The following is an 18,685-nucleotide window of genomic DNA, read 5'->3' as shown; positions in this document are numbered from 1 at the left end:
TTCACTTTTTTGTATAACGTAACTTTGCATTTATTTGCTTTTAAATAGATTGGCAACCGAATGAAACGTTGACCGTTAACAAAACAACAAAACTAAAAAGGAGGAAATATAATTTGTAATAACAAGTTGACATCAACGGAACGTTGAATCTTGAATCCAAATAAAATTGCAAGTAAATGCAACTTATATACACATACAATTAATACAATTTAAGCTGTCAAAAGCGTCCCATCGTTGGCATAAGTAATGCGAAATGATCTCAGATCTGACGATAATTTCGGCCGAATCATTTCTTTCGCTTATATCGGGGGATACGCGTTTGCAGTATAAATTCTAAATATCAATGGCACTTTATTCATGGTGACTATGTACAGAAAGATACTACATTATGATACATAAAATACTTATGTACACACACGCGCGAATTTCTGTTAATTCTAAAGCGAAATACGTCAACGAACGAGTGCTGACTACAACGAGCGGCGTGGTCCTACGCCGTGTAATCAGCATTTGGAAGAAATTCTCCACGAAAAAAGAAAATCTACGAAAATGTCATACATGTGCGTATTCTATTATATAAATATATACAAATTCAATGTACAGTGTCGTCATAAACTCTCTTTCGTTTCGTTTTCATATTTCTATCGTTAGCGAAAATAGTGTTTTGTCCGTATGAAAATATCTTTCATTTAGAAATTTTCTTGTTAAAAAATTTGGCGATAAACATTAATGCCTACGAGTATATATCGTAATTCTTTGTACCGATATGTACCGTTCGTTTTCTCACCTCGTAAATGTGGGAAAAGGACAAATAAAAACAGACAAAACACGATACATTCGTGCAATTGAACAATAAATCCTCGAGAACGTCTAATCGCACGAATAACAATGTCATGCTGCTTGTTCTCCTCTGTTCTTCATGTATCAGTCTGTGATCTCTGTTAGTCGTTTAAAGGTTCCTCGAATGTCCTCGTCTTCTTCAAGACATTCTTCGTGATCATCAGCTGTTTTATTATCGCCTTCTCGACATTCTTCTTGTTCTTGTTCGATGCTGATAGATGCTCAAACGTGTCCTCTAGTGCTTTCTTAGTTTTCATCAGTCGTCGCTTTAACAATTCATTCTCATGCTTCAAAGCCTCTACTTCGTCAAGACCTGTCAAAAATCATAATACATTTTTTTTTAATAAATCTGAAAACTGTTGAAAGATAAAGAAACGTAACATAATAAATAAATAAAACAATCAACACGACAAAGTAACTGTTTCTTAAAAGAGAAAAATAAGATTAATTTCATGTTAAAACGCACCTTCTATCGGTAATGGACTTTGGCTATCTGAGTCTCGAGCTCTGTGGTTACCATTTCCGTTCTCTTCATCGCTCAGCAAATTGGTCATCGACTCCGTGATCTTCAATGTCTCTTTCAAGGGCCTCACGGTGGTGACGGCAGCGTCGCTTTCTATCCCTAAATCCGGCGAACAACTGGACTTACTGCGCGCTCCCATTGTAGAATAATTCGTCAGCTGCCAATACTGCGAGTTCTGTTAAGAAGATTAAGAGAATCAAAAAGATTATACTTGACGTCTAGCAACCGAAATAATCGTCAAAAGTATTTTCAAGTACTACAAGACGAAAAAATACGATATAAATACGTCATGCAGTCGTCTAGTTAACAGTTTTACTGGGATAACGTGATGTTATGTACTAATTACGTTATTCATAATTACATTAATTCACAATTTGTGTAACCAATATTAGCCGATAAATGGTAAGTCAATCATTACACAAACTTTTCATAATTGATTACACATCGTGTAAATATCTCGGGCTTAAAGGTACTTGAAGAAGCTCCAACTGTAATCTACGTGTTTCGCAGATAACTAAACAGCTACATGTAACGTTAGAAACTGACGATTCAAACTAACGTTATAAGGTTGATATTCTTGTAGAATATCGTCGCAAATCGGCTTGAGCGTAGTGTCCGTAGGTATCGACGACACCCCGCTAGAGCTTGGCGCCGAGTCGCTGGCTTCGCACACCGCTATGTGCCTTCTGAACTCTTTGTTCGCAGTCTCGAGTTCCTGCACTCTTGCTCTATGCGAGTCGTTGATCTGATTTAGATCGGATATCTGTACAACGAACATATTACGTAAAGACACACGCAGCGGGGAACAACGTACCGAGGAAACACTCGGAAACAGTATGCTCGCTTACCTCTTTGCTGAACTTGTCGTGCAGCGAACGGACAGTTCCGTCGTATCGGCCCTCCATCTTCCTGATTTCCTGCTCGAGCCTCAATTTGTCGTTCGTTAGTTTGCTATTCTCCACGAATATCTCACTGTGCGAAAGAGTGAGGTGTTCTAACTCTTTCCTGAGAGTGGAAATGGTCGCCTTGGCAGTTTCGGTTTCATCCTCCAGCTGTTTGATCCTCGCTCGTAACTGAAATCAATCGGATAAATGAGTTCTTCCGTGAGCTTTCACAAATTAGTGTACGAAAAAAGAAGTGAACATACCGATTCGTTTTCCTTGTTGAGAATCAACAGGGTATCCGTCGTTTTTCTCTCGGTGCTTTCCCTGAACTGCAATAATTCGCTCTTCTGCTTGCTCATTTCATTCGCCATCTGCTCCATGTCGTTGATCTTCTTCTCCAACTGCGTCTTGCGAATGCTGTTCTGCTTCTTCAAAGTGTGAAACTCGTGTATCCTCTTCTCCAGGGAAACTTGTAACTTCTCGCAGAACCTTTGAGACTTCTCCAATTTCGTAATGAAAGGAGTCAACTTTTCGTCGGTTGCCTATAGAGAAAGATAAATTGGTTTTCATTATACATATATATATATATATATATACAATGAAAATCAATAAAAAAATATATATAATTTAATATTAAGTTAATATATATATATATATAATTTTAAATAATTAACTTTTAATTTTAATGAGTCAATTTAATATTAACTTAACTTTTAATTTAATTTTTGGTTTAGGTAACTTTTAAATTAACACAACAAGTTAATTTCAACTTTTAACTTCTCACTTTTAACTTGGTTAAAAATAGAAATTAGCTCACTCAACCGCGCTGAAAATATACAGATCCACTTACACAATCGAAGGAGATTTTCGTGACTAAATCGTTCCGCAGGGCACTAAGTTCCGAGTACAACATGTTGTTCGTTTCCTTCAATTCCTGTATCTGGTGGCTCGTGTCCAGGTCGTTCAAGTCATTCTGGTAGGACTTGTAATAAGGCACATAATCCGTGGAGTCTTCGGAGTCGCTGCAGGTCTTGACGGTATACTTAGAAAATCTGGATCGGCTCGGGGTCTTGTGTTGCGTTTCCTGCAAACCGATTCTAGCCATGGAGACCGTTCGGTCAGGTTCAGAGAATGCCTCGGAATCCGACTGCGAGGCCTGATTCTTCACTGCCTCAGCGACGTCCTCGGGCCGAGTCTTCTTCGCGGGATTCTCGAGCCTATCGTGCGCGATCGCGCCGTCCTGCGCGGACACGTCATCGAGGGCGCGCACAAAATCATCCGACAGCATCTTTGAGTTGAGCAAAACATCCAACAGCATCTTTTTCTGCTCCGTGCCGGCGGTGTCCGCGCGCTCGGCGTTCCTCAGCATCTCCTTCATGAACTTCATTAGGTCCTTAAGATGCGTGCGCAACAGCTCACAGTATTTCTTCGCCCACTCGCTGTCGTCGTCACAGCCGTCGATCTCCATACTGATGTCGGGCTTCGACACCAGTTTCAGCCACTTCAGGTAGTCCACCTCCTTCTCGAGATCGTTCTTCTGACTCGTCAGTCTACGAACGTACTCACCCAGCGTCTTCATGTCCACCGTTCCGTTTCCATTGGTGTAATTCAAACGGGCGGTTTCGTTCGCGAAGGTGGCTCTGATGCCGATCTCGCCCAACTCACGAATCAGACTCGACAGTTGCGAACTACCGCTTTCCTGGACGGTTTCGGGTTTATTGCGGCTTCTATCGGAGTTGTACGACGCAGTCATGTGATTGTGCAGCTTGGCGATTTCCTTGTTCTTGCTCCAGAGCTCCGTGTTGACCAGCTTCTGCAGGTTCTGAGTCTTCACCTGCAGTTCCTTCGTCAGCTGCTCGATCTTCCGGTTCTTCTCCTCGATCTCGACGTCCCGTACTTTCAGTTGCTCGAGCAGTTCTTCCCGTCGTGGAGCATCGTCATCGGTGATGTTCATCTCGGCATGCCTAAGTTTATCATCCAGTTCGGTGATCTTGTCCGTTAATTCTCTCGCGACAGTCTGCTTCTCCGTCTCCAGAATCTCGATCTTTTGCTCCTTATCGTGAAGACGTTCTTGTAATTCCTAGAACAGGAGATATCGGAGACACAAATCAGCTTGATTCCCATTGAAAAGAAGCGAAATTGTCATTAGAATTCTTAAACATGTTTCTGACATATGTTTTAACAAAACAAACAAACATAAAAATACAAGAATACAGTTATGTATATATTAAATTAAAAAAGAAATGTATGTTCATTGTATTTTGAATTAGATAGTTATGTTAGTTTTTTTTTTTTTTTCAGAAAATGTAAGTCTTATATTATTTAAAAATTATCTTTGTGACGAACACATTGAACACTTATTACTGGGTCTAGATATGTATACACAATTTTTCTACATCATATCAACGCTGAGTGATAAAATATATTCGCTGTAAACACATGCCTCAGATTCCGCCTGTATCCGTTTTTCCAAGAGATACTTCTCGGCTTTTATTGTCTCGATTTCGCCCCGCAGATCATTAATGTTGCTTTCCATTTCTTCGAAACGTTGCTGTAAGCATAAAGTATCGTTCTCGTCAATAAAACCCAAACTACTAGGTTCACCAAAGATATTTTATTCAGGGATATAGTTTCAATTACAGTACGACTAGATAATTTAATTCCCGTGTTTAGTATGAGGAGTTTTCGGTGAGTCTTGTAAAAATGTGTTTAATGAAGGAATAGATCGCCAAAGGATTACATGCACAAATTATATGTTTTTATAGACATGGACAGGGTTACAACATTATTTGTTACAACATTATTTGTTAACTTTCGTTCTCTTAGACCAACATCGCGGCGGCACGAGCGTGACAATCGCCGGTCCCTATAAAAGAAAAACAGGTTTCCTGTCATCTTTCTTGCTCCTTGATTCCAAAGAAATTTGCCATCCTGAAAGTTACATAGTAAGGTCTTGGAAATATACTCCGCAATTATTGTATGAAATTACGATTTTTAATTGGACTTTTAACTACTATTTTGCAAAAATGTAAAAATCTTGTAATACGGACTGACGATATTCGTGTGTGTTTTCCTTTTCTCTTTCCAATAACGAATTTATACACAAAAAAAAAAATTTCGGTTGAATTTACCAGACAGCGAACAAACCACAAGCGTTTTGAGTGAAAGAAATCATAATTCTGACTTTTATGGTTCAAATTTGGTTCTTGCGACCAGAAATTCTGTTTCCTTCGGTCAAAGCGCGTTTGGTTTCTTCACTGTCTAGTAAATTCAAGCAAACTTTTTTCTCGTGTACAACTCTTCGAACAATACTACCAACACATCACCGCAAACCGTAGCAATTGACAATTCAGACAAAAACCCACCTCGACAAGTATTAATCAAATCTGTCATAATACACGATCATGCTGTGCAAAAGGGCGGAAATTTTAACACAAGCAGTAAGTACACAGAGCGTCCCGATCGAGAGAAAGCACGCAGCACTCGGTAGCCATCATACCTACCTCCATCCGCATTGAGGTGCACAGACAGGAGAACATATTTGTTTACGCTTGAACTTTAAACTCAACCAGGATCAGGGCAGAAATGAAAGCGGAAGATTGATCGATCGATCGATCAATTCGTGGACAGATACTCTACGTCAGTGCTAACTCGGTCACGAAGCACTGGTGAATATCTAGATTTCCGCAAAGATTACGCCGTGGCGTCAACTATCTCTTCGCGTCCACTGCTCACGATTTTATTATCTAGCTCTGAATCGCTACAGCTCCCTGTGTGATCGCAATTAGTTACCAAAATTTACATCATTACTCCAATAGCGTTCCGTCACTCTTACTTGCAACGTGGAAAAAGGAAAAGCTCTGAATCAACTTGGAATCTTTGGCCAATTTTCACGCGAAATACGCGAAGACTGAAAATTCTTGTTTACTCTCTACACGTGTGCCATGCAGTAAGCAGCGACTTCTTCTCGCTATATCGATTAAATTAAGAAGGCTCAATGACCGTACGCTATATATTTGCAGAGCATACGCAAGTCGTTCTCGAATACCGAGGGCTGGAGGATCGGCGACGAATCTCCGTCTCTCTCGTTTTTTCTTGCTCGTGTTACTGTACTCGTGTATTATTGTTCGTTCGGCGCTACCGCGGGGCTGCGGCGGCAGATCGGTCGAGGTGAGTTTTCGTACGAGGACTGCCGCGTACCGCGACGCGTAGACCGTAAGAAGCCGCGAGAGGAGGCGACGGCCTCTATTAATAGACGACGGCCGCGTCTTCTGCATGGTATTCCCAAGATACCAAGCGGGCCACGTTTTAAGGCTCCGTGATCTTTCGCCGAGGGACGCGCGCTCGCGGCTCTTTCGACATCGTGCGCGACGATTTTGCCATCGAAGCGGGTTAAATGAAGTAACACACCGAGTATAAACTGGAACAATTCTCTCTTTCTGATACTTAACACAATAAAAATAAAAAAGAAGCATTTATAGTAAATTTCTGTATTCTTAAGAAAATTAATTTTTATAATTTTGTTTTTCCCGAGATGTTGTATTTCATGCAAATCAACTTGCGTAATAATCTTACTTATCCTCCTAAAAAAAAAAAAAAAAAAAAAGGAAAAAAAAATACATTGCTTCTTACATTAATCAGATGATCAGTAAGTTAGAAAAAAAAAATTCATTGACATGTTGCAAAATGTCTTCAATAATGAAAATAATGTTAATTAAGAGCAAACTGTTAAAAACTTACATCATCCAAAAAGAAAAAAAAATTATGAAACAAGACGAATCAAGCATTCAAAATGAAGTATTAATTAATAAATTTTATTGCAATTTCCGTTTTGAAATAAAAGAATTGGTTAGTGTATAATCCGCAGAGAGTCATGCAGTAATAGTGACGATGGCATAAAATGGAAAAAAAAAAAATCAGATGAATTTAGTGATTCTGAGAGAAAGAGAGAGAGAATCCGATATATCGAGCTGTCCGATCGTGCTGTTCGTCAAGCAAAGAGTGCGTCTCCACGCTTTGTTATGCGGAAACGCAGAGATCAACAACGAAAATCAAGTAAATCGCAATATTGACCTGTTTGTAGGAACTGTTCTCGCTGCCGTCCGCGTGCCTGACGCCAAGGTCCTTCAACAAGACGAGATCGTGTTCGTTCCTTCTCACCTTCGTGTCATCGGAGTCGCGTAACTTGCGCAACTCCACCTCCAGTTCCAGGATTCTCCGTTCCTTCCGCGCGTTCGCGTCTCGCATCTGCTGCTCGCGCTCCATGAAGCCCTGTATCGCCCTGATGGCTTTCTCGTGCTCGCCTTCCATTTTCTTCAGCCTCTGCTCCGTATTCTCCGCGTACTTTTGCGTGTTACACAGTCTCAGTACTAACTGCTTCCTTGCTTCCTCCAGTCGCTTCAATTCGCTGTCCCTCTCCTCTAATTCCTGCAAGTCAAACACTTCAGTAGTCGGATTATCGTACAGAACAAGAGTTTTAGCAGAATAGCTGATTTATCGATTTAAGACAATCCCAGATAGAAATGCGTGATGATCACGTTTCATTATGTGATTAACATGACATGATAGCACAAGATGTAATACATGATGTACAAATATGTGTGCACGTTCTTGATTTGATTTTAACTAATGCTATTAAATGTTTTTCTGACATGACACGAATGACATCTGAGCAAAGTACGCATTTCTATGCATTTTTGAAATAATTTTACATCAATATGTGAACACGTGCTGAACGTATATTTTGCTATCTGGGATATTTTATGTCTTGAATCTTAAACTAAAAAGCCGTTCTGTTTGATGATTGATGACAAATCGTTGTATAATAAAAAAAATAAACAAATGACAATTTAGATAAAGATTCAGGGCATAAAACTTAAAATTATAAATCAAACATTTTGAGGCTGAGGCCTCAAGTCAAGAAAATATGTAAGGACATCGTCGAGATTACCAACCTTCGTTAATTGGATAACTTCCCTGGTATCCTCGCCGACCATTTGTAGGGGTGACAAATTTACCGATTTTTCTTTGTACGATTCCAAATCGGTGTACGTACCATCCATCTCCATGATATCGCGAACACAAGACGGTTTCTGCCCCATAGATGGCGATAAACGGGACGTCAATGGATTCAAAGTCGAGGGACTGCTGGACGATGAGCGTTTGCCATAGCTATTTTCACACTACAATGTAGAGAAGATAATCGGTAATTATAACGGGTAGGGAAATATGAGAGAATTATGGGAGATTTAAGACAGAGGCAGGCCTGAGACATCCGAGGCCGCGTTCTCACCACGTGGTTAGCACTAAATGCGCTATCTTGTTCAGAGACTACACCCATTATATGCAACGTCTTACTACCAGCCAAGATTCATAAACAAGCACGTTTAAAGCGTTAAATATGACACTATTGTAAAAGATTGATAACTCTGGGAATCGCGCAAAATAATACCTACACCTTCTGCTGAAAAATTCTCTGCATTTTTCTAGTCCAAGTTTAATAGTGTGTGACAATCATTGTAATGTTTGGATGAAAATACAAAAAAAAATATCTTATTTGAAGATATTTATTGTTTGAGAAATTAAACGATCCTGTTTGTCGAATCAAACATTCATTTATTTGCACTATTCCAAAAGACAAATTTGGTTCAATCAAAGACATTTTATTAAATCAGAAGAAATCTTTCTTTCTGTACACATAATACAAAATATAGATTTTAGTACTGGTAGCAATTAATGGAACGCGTTGCGTCGAGTTGAACCAGCAAATGGAATACGCTATTATTTTCAAAGTGAGATCAAGATCCTGCCGCAAAGACTGACTCACCTGTGATAACAACGCGCGGTGCTTATAATTGAGATCCGTGAGGGCGTCGTCGCGAGTTTTCACGGATGCTCTCAGTTGCACGATCTGCTGTTTCCTCTTCTCGGAGACCAGATTGAGCTCCTCGTACGCTTGGCACTTCTCCAGCAGCAGCGCACTCTTCTCCTTGATGAGCCGGTCGCGTTCGACGAGGTCGTTTCTGTATTGTTGCACAGTAGAGTCTTTCTTGAACAACTGCTCCTCCAGCTCCTTCACCTTCTCACGCAGCCCGTCGATGTCACACATTCGATTCGTGTCCTGCTTCTCGCGGAGTCGCACCTCCACGTCCAGTCGCTCCCTCAGCTGGTCCCTCTCGTTCTCGAGTTCCTGCGCCCAGCTGCGCTCCTCTTCCAAACTGCTGCTTATCTGCTTCACCTGGACACCGTGAGTGTTGCAGTTATTCGAGTATCGCAAATCTTCGTCTTGTCTGTCACGAGTACGAATTTTTGTTGCGGACGTTATAAAGTTGTCAGTTGGCGAGATTAAAGACTCTTCACGGCATGAATTTCTCAAACAAGTGAAATGTGTAATTGTGGTTGCACTACTATCTCCCACGCCACCCTCTCACGTTGTTAATTTATCAACGGAACACGGTCTCCACATCGTGGTAAACATCGGAAATACAAACGAGAACAGCCTACTATCCACGTTGCGTGGAACGATAAGAAGGTCGCGTGCGTTTCGTCGATAGATGCAAGAAATGCGAGTTCTTGTACGCGAAAGTTACGTCTATCGACAATTGCACTTCTCGTGTGGGAAGCTAACATGCTAACTAGTGTTTCTTGTGAGACTGTGACGCTCAAATTATCAAGACTACACTCCCGTTCGTGGCAAGGAAAGGAAACGGACGCTGATAATATCCCACTACCAGATTATAACGCCGACTGGATGGAATAATTATTTTTAGAAGAGTCTACAAAAAATTTCGAATAGATATAAAATATATAATACTTTAAATTACTTAATATATAATTTTTAAATTATTTTAAAAATTTAATTCTTTTGTTTAAAAGTTAACTCTATAAATGCTACTTTTTACATGATAATCCCAAAATTTATATAAACATATTTGATATTATTAGAAAGATTAAATAAAAAGTAGTTTTTGATCACTGATAAGATCGTTAATTAATCAAAGGTTTTCAAAAATTACGAGATACGAACGGGAGTCACGATAATTTATCAAATTTGTCTATGTATCACAGTGACCTAGATGTGGATCTTCGTATGGAACAATGTATTAGTTCTTATTAAACGATCTATAAGAGCATACCTCCGCTTCGAGAGAGGCCACCAATTCTTCCATTTGTCGCAACTTTTCTGTGTTTTCCAATGCCTGCTCCGGGGTGAGGCCGAATGTTTCTTTATAGTACATTGACGCGTTTATATCTCTTTCTCGGTACTCCGTTAATTCTGAAATAACGCAGACAATTGGGTATAATAGACACGCAACAAATTGCAGTAGAATGTATAAATTTCGCATGTAGGTCTTGTAATTTTAAAATAATGCCAAACTTCCTTGCTGCATTTGTACAAGGTCAAATCATTTCTGTTTATACTGACCTTTCTCGAGTCTGGTCACTTTCTCCCGTTCCTTCTCAAGCAATTGCTGACGTTGAGCTTGATCTCGGGCAGTCGCTTCTTTCTGCTCCTCGATTAATTCAAAGGCTTTTGCCGCTTGACTGAGAAGTTCCTGTTTCTCTATTAATTCCTTCTTCATAGATTCCATCTCGACCTGAAAACCATTGATGTATCGATTAGTGGCAATTAAACAGATTTAATAAATAAAATAAGAATAAGACAAAATAAAATAAGGATAAATAAATTATAATTGCGCACAAATTTCGCTAGCAAAATTTTTTTATACCTTTATTATATATAATACTTTTTTAAAACAATAAAATATTCCTGCACAAGTTATTCAAACATGAACTTACATTTAACTCTATGTTTTTCTTAACCACATCCTGGTCGGTCTGAGAGATGCCTGCTTGTTCTTCTAGGAAATAAATTCGCAGCTTTAGATTAAAGTTCTCCTTCTGCAAGTTCCCTAACAGATCCTCATATTCTTTCATGGTTCTGCCGACTCCGCCACCGCCGCTACCTCCGCTCCAACCTGCCAATCCCGCCATCGACGTTCCGTCTTTGGCTCCAGCAGAACTTGTACCATATGGTGCTGGGTTTCCACCTGAAACAAGTAGCGTTCACAGGTTGAACCTAAACTCACCAATTAGGCGTCCACAACAGATATGATGCGATTGTGGCAATGCGATTAGCAAAGTTTTGCAATTTGTAGTGTCAAAAGAACACTTAAGTGCTCCGAATACTTTATCGTTTTTTTTAATGTAAGAATAAATTATTCGACCGAAGGAGCTGTCGACTATTTATTATTATAAATAATTAATTTTCACGTTAAACTGCGCCAACAACGCATTTTCATGTGCAATACCTCGTGAGAGGGAGAGAGAGGGAGGGAGCAACGTGATATTACGTGCAAGGCCAGGGAATAATTTTAGGTGTGCCTTTGTCAAGTTCAATTTTGTATTTGTCACCCGAATAATTACGCTTCTTGCTTCGGCCGCATCATCTCCGATACGTGCTGACGGGAGCCGAATTTTGAACGACCGCGATATTCCGTACGACCGCGTTAAATCCGAAATCATTCATGTCGAAATTCTCAATTCTCCCCCGAATGAATTCTACGCGAATGAAGCGATAAAAACAAAAGCGCAGCGTTCGATAATTTTTAAAATGCCTAGCTTCTTATCAAAAAATTCCGCGAGTCTGATACGTAGGCCACGAGGCCGTGTGTAAAAATATAAGCCACATTTGAGCAATAAGCGAATTGATTAATCACATCCAAGTATTTCGAAACAGCGGCGCGCGTCTCATATTCACAAGTGTAATTTTTACGAATCTTTTACGTTTCCATGTAATATGATAAAAATTTAAATGGCAGGCGAATCGGCTAATCACGGCCAAAAGTTCCGAAATAGCAGTTTTGGAAATTTTTTAAGTGTTCCTTTGCAACACGATAAAAAAAAAAACTTTAATATATGGTAATAATAATTGCGCGCTATTTTTAGGATAATTCTTTGGACAAGCATCTGTCGGTTAAATCAGTTTATTCTCAGCCCGTCTGAGCAACTGGTGCCAAATCCACCTTGCAGGATGGGTCGGCGCCGTCGTCGTGTACCTATGAAATCAAATTATTTTGGCGCATCATATCGCACGCCAAAACGACTCTAGAGTGTGAACGCTTTCGCGTCGGGCAACGGACATTCCAGAATGACTCGCATGTTTGAATTTTGTGCCGACATTTTTTGGCTTTTCAGAGTATCTACGCAAATCTGAAAAAAAAATTCTCTGAAAATTCTCCGATTTTTTCAGGCATAAGCAAATTCCCTGAGAATTTCAGTTTTCCCAGTAACACTCTGCTTTTTCAAGAAGGCAAGTCTCAGAAAGAGAGAGAGAGAGAGAAGGAACGAATTGAACACGTTCCTCACGTCAGTCACAAAAAGATTGCAACACATTTTTTATAAATTTCAGAACGCATTCCGTGTCCAATAAGAGTGTTTTTTAGTAATACTTCTCTAATTTCTCAGGAGATACATTTTTTTATTCGATACAAAATATATATTGCGAGACTCGGGAAAAATGTTGCAACCTTTTTGCGACCATATACACATTGTGCTCCCTAAGGATAATCGCGCTCGAAGAATTAACGCTCGTCTCCTCTATTTTCTTCTCCTACACGTTCACACGTTGAAAGGATACCGCTAGATAGTCTCTCGGGCTGCGCTCATTTATCACTTACTGGCAATTACCGGCGATCAGAGAGCAAACAATTCCTATCCTACGACCTGCTGCTCTCTACGCCGTCTATGAATTAATCGCGCCGTTTTACTACTTTATCATTACGAGCAGCTGCGATCGAGCATACACAATCGAAGTTTATCGATGCTCTCAGTCCCACTCACGTCAACATTCTACGCCGATTCGATTTTAACCAGGTTCCCTAAATAACATACACACACATATATCGAGGAATAGCGAATCTGCAGTAAAATATCCTACCGAACGTGATTTCGATCTGGATGGGCTTGTTCCCGCAGTCCCTAGGGAGAAAAGAAGTTCTCAGCTGCGACCTACCACATCCCATTCCACGAAGAACGCGTTTTTGAAGTCGCTACATTTTTAAACGTCAGTGCGAAATCATAAAAGGCACCGAGCGAGACACCACGTCGCAAAGGAGACTCCACGGCGGCTGCACAAATACTAACCGCGACAGAATAACAAGCAGCGACAGAGACACAAGGCTACAATCCGCGGTTAAAATTATGTTCTAAACGCGCATGTCACGATATATAGATGCGTTTTGCGAAGGTCGGTCACACACGTGCTCTCGAATCGACAGCCCGCCTTTATAGTAAAGCGATGATAGAAAAGAAAGGAAATTTCGTGTCTCGAATAGCGCAAAGTGCAGCGTGGCGTTCGCGGTGAAACGATTCTCGCGATTCTGAAATAACAGAAAGTTAATTCGAAATATTAGACACGATTTAAGGTATTGTAGAATCGCATGAATACTGTCTATTGGTAGTTCGCGATTTCCCGTGTGATAAGTATATAACGCGAAGCTACTTAGAAGCGACTTATAATTCTACCGTGCTGGACGTGAGTGAATCATCTCGTCTAATGAACGATCTACACGTTTCCCACGTGCCCTTCGTGCCCAAAATGTCACACCGCCAAGCGGAGCGGAATTATCCGCGACAAACCCGGTCATTCTGCTCCGGCGTTAAGTTTCCTTCCTAAATGTGGAACGGTACCACCGGGGGAATCGGAAGTGTCGTTTGCAAAGGAGCATCGCAACTTCAGTCTGTCAGTCAGACTTAGTCAAAGATAGACCCTAGTGTTGCTCAATCATCCCGACAGAGACATTGTTATTGGCGAATGTGCATTTATCAGGAAGTTCATCCCGCAACGCCGACGGTTCAAGCATCGTCAGACAAAGCGAGACGGAATTTTTCGGACTAGCTCTTTTCCAACGACACAACGCGTTTTACGAGTACGAAGACCTCGCGCGGAGGGGTCACGCGAGAGTTAATGCCGTCGAAACGTTAAAGGCACGAGTGAATTCGCATCTGGCCTGTCATCGACGGAGGTCATCGCCAACGTCACGGGACATCGTGTCTTAATAGCTTGCGCAAAAAGCTCAAAAGAGAGAAAGACTCGAGGCAGAGAAGTAGAGACCCGAGAGCTTTGTGCGCGCACCGGAACAAATCTATTTCCTGCCAGATCGGTCGCGTCGTTTGCGCGACGGACCCCGCGATTTTCGGCGGTGCAACTGCGATGATATCGATTCGCGCCGGCGAGTGGGACCGCGCGAGAGCGAGCTCTGCTTATTTATAGATGACACATTTAGGCCAGAACGGTTTAAACTATCTTTATTTTGGCAGGTCAGCCTCCGCTTCTCCCGCGGTCTCTCTCTCTCTCTCTCTCTCTCTCTCTCTGCCTCCCCCCCCCCTCCCACTCTGTCCAAATCTCCAATCTGGCCAGTCCGGCAGGCAATTAAAATCTCACCACCGGATGGAGATGACCGTTGTCCTCGATTTCAACGGGGATATTTCTACGCTGCATCGCTTCGCTTTTGTTAGCTAATAATACGCGGCGAGACAAAGATTCGAGAACGCGTTAAATAATTTGGCAATGTGTGAGAGCTAAGCTGAATACGCAAGAGCTTGATGCCAAAGCAAAAATTGGGGAAATTCCTCGCTGATATCGCGGATAAATAATCGCGTTCGCAATTTCATCATTTGATGAATCAGTTTTCTTGTTTCACGGTCGACGAAAAATTCAGTTGTCTCGTGATACGTTATTTCGGGTCGTCGGGCCTGTTGCTCTCCGAGGATTTCTATCTATTAATACATTATATGCGAGACAAACAATAGTCCTCTATATATATGAGTCATCCTACATTACTATCATCTGTGAAATAGCTTCTTATTGAGCGCCGTTGAGCTTTGAGTGGCCGACATTCGTCTCCGGCGGAACGACGCAAAATTGAAAATGAAGCTTTGGCTTGCTCGTCTCCGGGTAACAAGGAGCTGGCCAATAATTCCTACGGTAGATTTGGATTAGAAACAAACGATCTCACCGTTTATTTCGAGAGACCGACTAGTAGGACGCGATACCACGTGTTCGCTCGTAACCCGACGACACCCAGTTGCACCCCGACAGACTCCGCGTCTGTTCAGGACGTCTGCCGACATTTGTGAACGTGAGGCATGGGATCCATCATCTTAATCAAGAGACGATCTTGTAAAATGAGCGATTTTCATAATGTATCTAAATATAAATCCTCCTAGAACAAGCTTGTGTCGCTCAAAGTACAAGAGGTTCGTGACTGAAAAATTTAACCGCCAGTGTGTCGTGTTGGGAAAAATTGGGATTTGCGTGTATAGTTTTAACATTTTAGAAAAACCCTTTTTCCAATTTTGTCCGCGAATATTTCTTCGATTTTTCATCTTCTTTGCGGGAAGAAATAAATGTAACACCTTTTAACCAAATATACGTGAATTTTTCTAAACGAATTTTTGCACTTCTGGGACAGAAACCGAAAAAATCTATGGAAATATGAGGAAAAAACGTTCTTTTTCGAAACTTTAAAACCATTTGCTTATCTTATATATTACAACTAAGCTCACTTAATTTATATTATTGTAACACACATATACAAGGTACATGTATAAGTATTTCAAGTGACGCTCAACGAGATTGAGAACCATCGGTGCTACTTGGCCTGGCTGTCGAGCATCACTTAACGAAATTTTATGGCTCCTAGGAGTACTCTTAGCGCTAATGGTCTTTCATCCTCTTTCTCTCTTTTTGCAAATTTCAAACATTGTGTGCTTGTAAAGAGTTATGTCGCTAGTTGCAACTAAATGCGAAAACCTCAGAGCAGTGTTGAAAGTTCAGAAACACAAGGTAGTTTCCACAAACGTAAGGAATTCCTTATTTCTCTTAGGGGAGGGGGGNGGGGGGGGGGGAGGGAGAAGATTATAATTAAAAATAAAATTCTCTTTGCAAAGCAAGCCGCAAGAGCGCGAATGAATAGTAAAATTATATGCCTCCTGCGTTACAGAAATAAATACGCGCTACGTCTCTCCTCGTCGTCTCCATCTATACATGCGTATGTGTGTGTGTATGTGTGTGTGTATATGTGTTCTATCGTTCGTGTGCTCTTCCCCTACCTCATCGACATGAACGCGCTGCTGGATCACCGAAATAAATGCTACAGCTTCCTGTAACGCGAGATCGCGACAGACATTTTTCAGACGACGCGAACAATAATTTCGACGAGATTAGAAGACACGACGACGTTTTCTTAAACTGCACCCACCCCATTTCGTCTGCGACGTGCAACGCACCCATGACCTTGACCATTTTACCATTTTAGATCCCTTCGAGAGCTGAATCGAAGTGCGGATGTGTCCCAATTGCTATAATTTGAGCATTGATAGGTTGACACGATGACGTGCGGTGATTCGTAATATTTGAGTCGGATAATTATGGCTTTTGTGAGCTCCTACAAATGTTACACGTTATATCGCTATATCGTTTAAAAATGGAAATAATTATTAGAACTTCATCATTAATTTCCTCTTAACTTTTTCACGACTGAATAAATTTTTTTAATAATCAAAAGTGTTCCAATTTTTATATTAATCTATTTATTAATAAAAATTGTAATTCACTATTTTCTGAGACATATATGTATAATTATATAATAATAGAAGCAAAATATATTATTTATTAATTATTAATTATTTATTAATATGTTAATTATTTTATTATAGAAGTAAAATATATGGTTAAATAAAATATCCACTACTCTCTGATTTCTTTTAATTCCTCAAACTTTCAAATTTTACCAAAATTCTACCAAAATTATTCGACAATTATTAATGATAATTGCTTTTTGCAATTTTCTTTATCCTCATAGGTCTCTGGTCAAATTTCTACTCCTCAGGAAAAACCCTCATCGCGAACTCTCTACAAACGGATTCGCAAGGGAGACCCGTCACGGAAGTGTAAAAGTTGGCAGACACATCGTGTGAATTCAAAGTAGACAACGCGATTACTATACTATGTGTTGTTACTATCCTTGCTCGCTCTCAGCGACGACGCCCGACGTCTTCGCTAGAGTGAAACCACAAGCTAAGAAAGTTCGTTGGCCTCGCTAACATGGTGCGAGATACAATTAGGCGGCCGCGGTGTCACGTGCCGTGTTCTCGCTGATCCGTACGCAACGGCACCTCCGCACAATCGGCCGCGACGAAGCAAATAACGGCGGAAAATGCAGATCGTGCGAATGGGAGTAACGAGTCGTGTGCCTACGCCGCGCCGCGCGCAAATTACAGGAGACCTCCTACGCGTCTTTACACGGCCTCTAAAGGTACACCGAGAGCCGAGTAATGAGCGAATAACGAATTTAAGATAATTGATCCGTAAAGTAACGGATTTTCAGCGGCGATATTAAGGGGCCTCTTATAAGTTTATTTACTAAAAAAAAATATACCTAAAGAATAAGATGAGAAAATAAAATATGAAAAATAAGAAAAAATATAAATAGATCTAAAAAAAAAAGATATATCCTATAACTTTTTTTTATTTAACTACCTAAGTAATATATGTTAATTTTGAGCGAAATTAAAACAATTATATGCACATATATAATTAAGACAAATATATGCACAAATATTACAATCACAGAGATATTTATTTTTTATTATTCTTATTAATACTTTATTTATACGTTAATTGAGTTAATAGAAATGAACACATAATAGAAAGTGGTGTATAAATATTTTAACACACACACACACACACACACACACACACACACACACACACACACACACAAATCTTCCCGAAATGTTCTATTAAAATTTGTTACGACATACATATTTTCCAAAACGTAACAAGGAATATTTGCACTCGCTGTTCGTTCGTTACTGTTTATTAAGTGTACACGCAATTCAACATGTCCGATTTACAAGAATCTTAATACGAGCTGAACGTTGATCGAACTTATTCCTGTTTAATTGCTCGCGGCATTTAAGTTATGCATCGCATGACTTTATGGATCCTGCGTCGAGAATAGTTCTTGTTTGCCTTGGCGGTCAGACCGCGTTAACCGAAAATCTTAACGTTCAATCTGTAATAGCCGGGTGTCGCGGATCGTAAGAGCGTGGAGTAAATGGATGATCGAGGGAAACGGTACGAAAACTCACTTGCGCGCGCGCGCGTGTGTGTATGTGTGATACTCTCAAAATAAATTAATTCCTATTTTCATTCTCGCGATTGGGATAAACGGTCGCCAACTGGGAGCGTTATAATTGATGCACAACTTAACGCAGCATCACACGCCCGTCATATTTGCAGCTGCAATTACAACGGCGGAGGGTTTAATTACTTAAGGGAAATGGCTAATAAAGGTGGGCACACAAGGGAAAGAACTACACAAACGAGCATCTCATTGTGACGCGCAATATCGATGACGACTCAACTTCA

General features: G+C 40.5%; 1 protein-coding gene across 4 annotated transcripts in view; it reads right to left on the bottom strand.

The window, feature by feature from the left end:
- Positions 1 to 331: 331 nt before the first annotated feature.
- The window catches only part of LOC106745797 (centrosomin), a 29,279-nt gene continuing 10,925 nt past the window's right edge, over positions 332 to 18,685 (bottom strand). For 2 of the 4 annotated variants that reach the window (XM_014621729.1, XM_014621728.1), the window contains exons 3-15: positions 11,047 to 11,297; positions 10,673 to 10,844; positions 10,383 to 10,522; positions 9,074 to 9,484; positions 8,202 to 8,429; positions 7,321 to 7,674; positions 4,691 to 4,798; positions 3,098 to 4,327; positions 2,511 to 2,789; positions 2,212 to 2,436; positions 1,923 to 2,126; positions 1,307 to 1,538; positions 332 to 1,153 (exon numbers count right to left, since the gene is read on the bottom strand). In XM_014621729.1, the coding sequence (XP_014477215.1) occupies positions 942 to 1,153; positions 1,307 to 1,538; positions 1,923 to 2,126; positions 2,212 to 2,436; positions 2,511 to 2,789; positions 3,098 to 4,327; positions 4,691 to 4,798; positions 7,321 to 7,674; positions 8,202 to 8,429; positions 9,074 to 9,484; positions 10,383 to 10,522; positions 10,673 to 10,844; positions 11,047 to 11,297 (4,046 nt within the window). In that variant the 3' untranslated portion in view covers positions 332 to 941. Of the gene's footprint in view, positions 1,154 to 1,306; positions 1,539 to 1,922; positions 2,127 to 2,211; positions 2,437 to 2,510; positions 2,790 to 3,097; positions 4,328 to 4,690; positions 4,799 to 7,320; positions 7,675 to 8,201; positions 8,430 to 9,073; positions 9,485 to 10,382; positions 10,523 to 10,672; positions 10,845 to 11,046; positions 11,298 to 13,186; positions 13,401 to 18,685 lie in introns of those variants that run through there. The other 2 variants (XM_014621732.1, XM_014621733.1) reach the window with 2 other exon arrangements.

The sequence above is a fragment of the Dinoponera quadriceps genome, unplaced genomic scaffold, assembly GCF_001313825.1.
Source record: "Dinoponera quadriceps isolate SergipeBrazil2010 unplaced genomic scaffold, ASM131382v1 scaffold1658, whole genome shotgun sequence".
Lineage (NCBI taxonomy): Eukaryota > Metazoa > Arthropoda > Insecta > Hymenoptera > Formicidae > Dinoponera > Dinoponera quadriceps.
The sequence above is the reverse complement of the archived record's forward strand: the minus strand, read 5'-3'. Positions and strand labels throughout refer to the sequence as shown.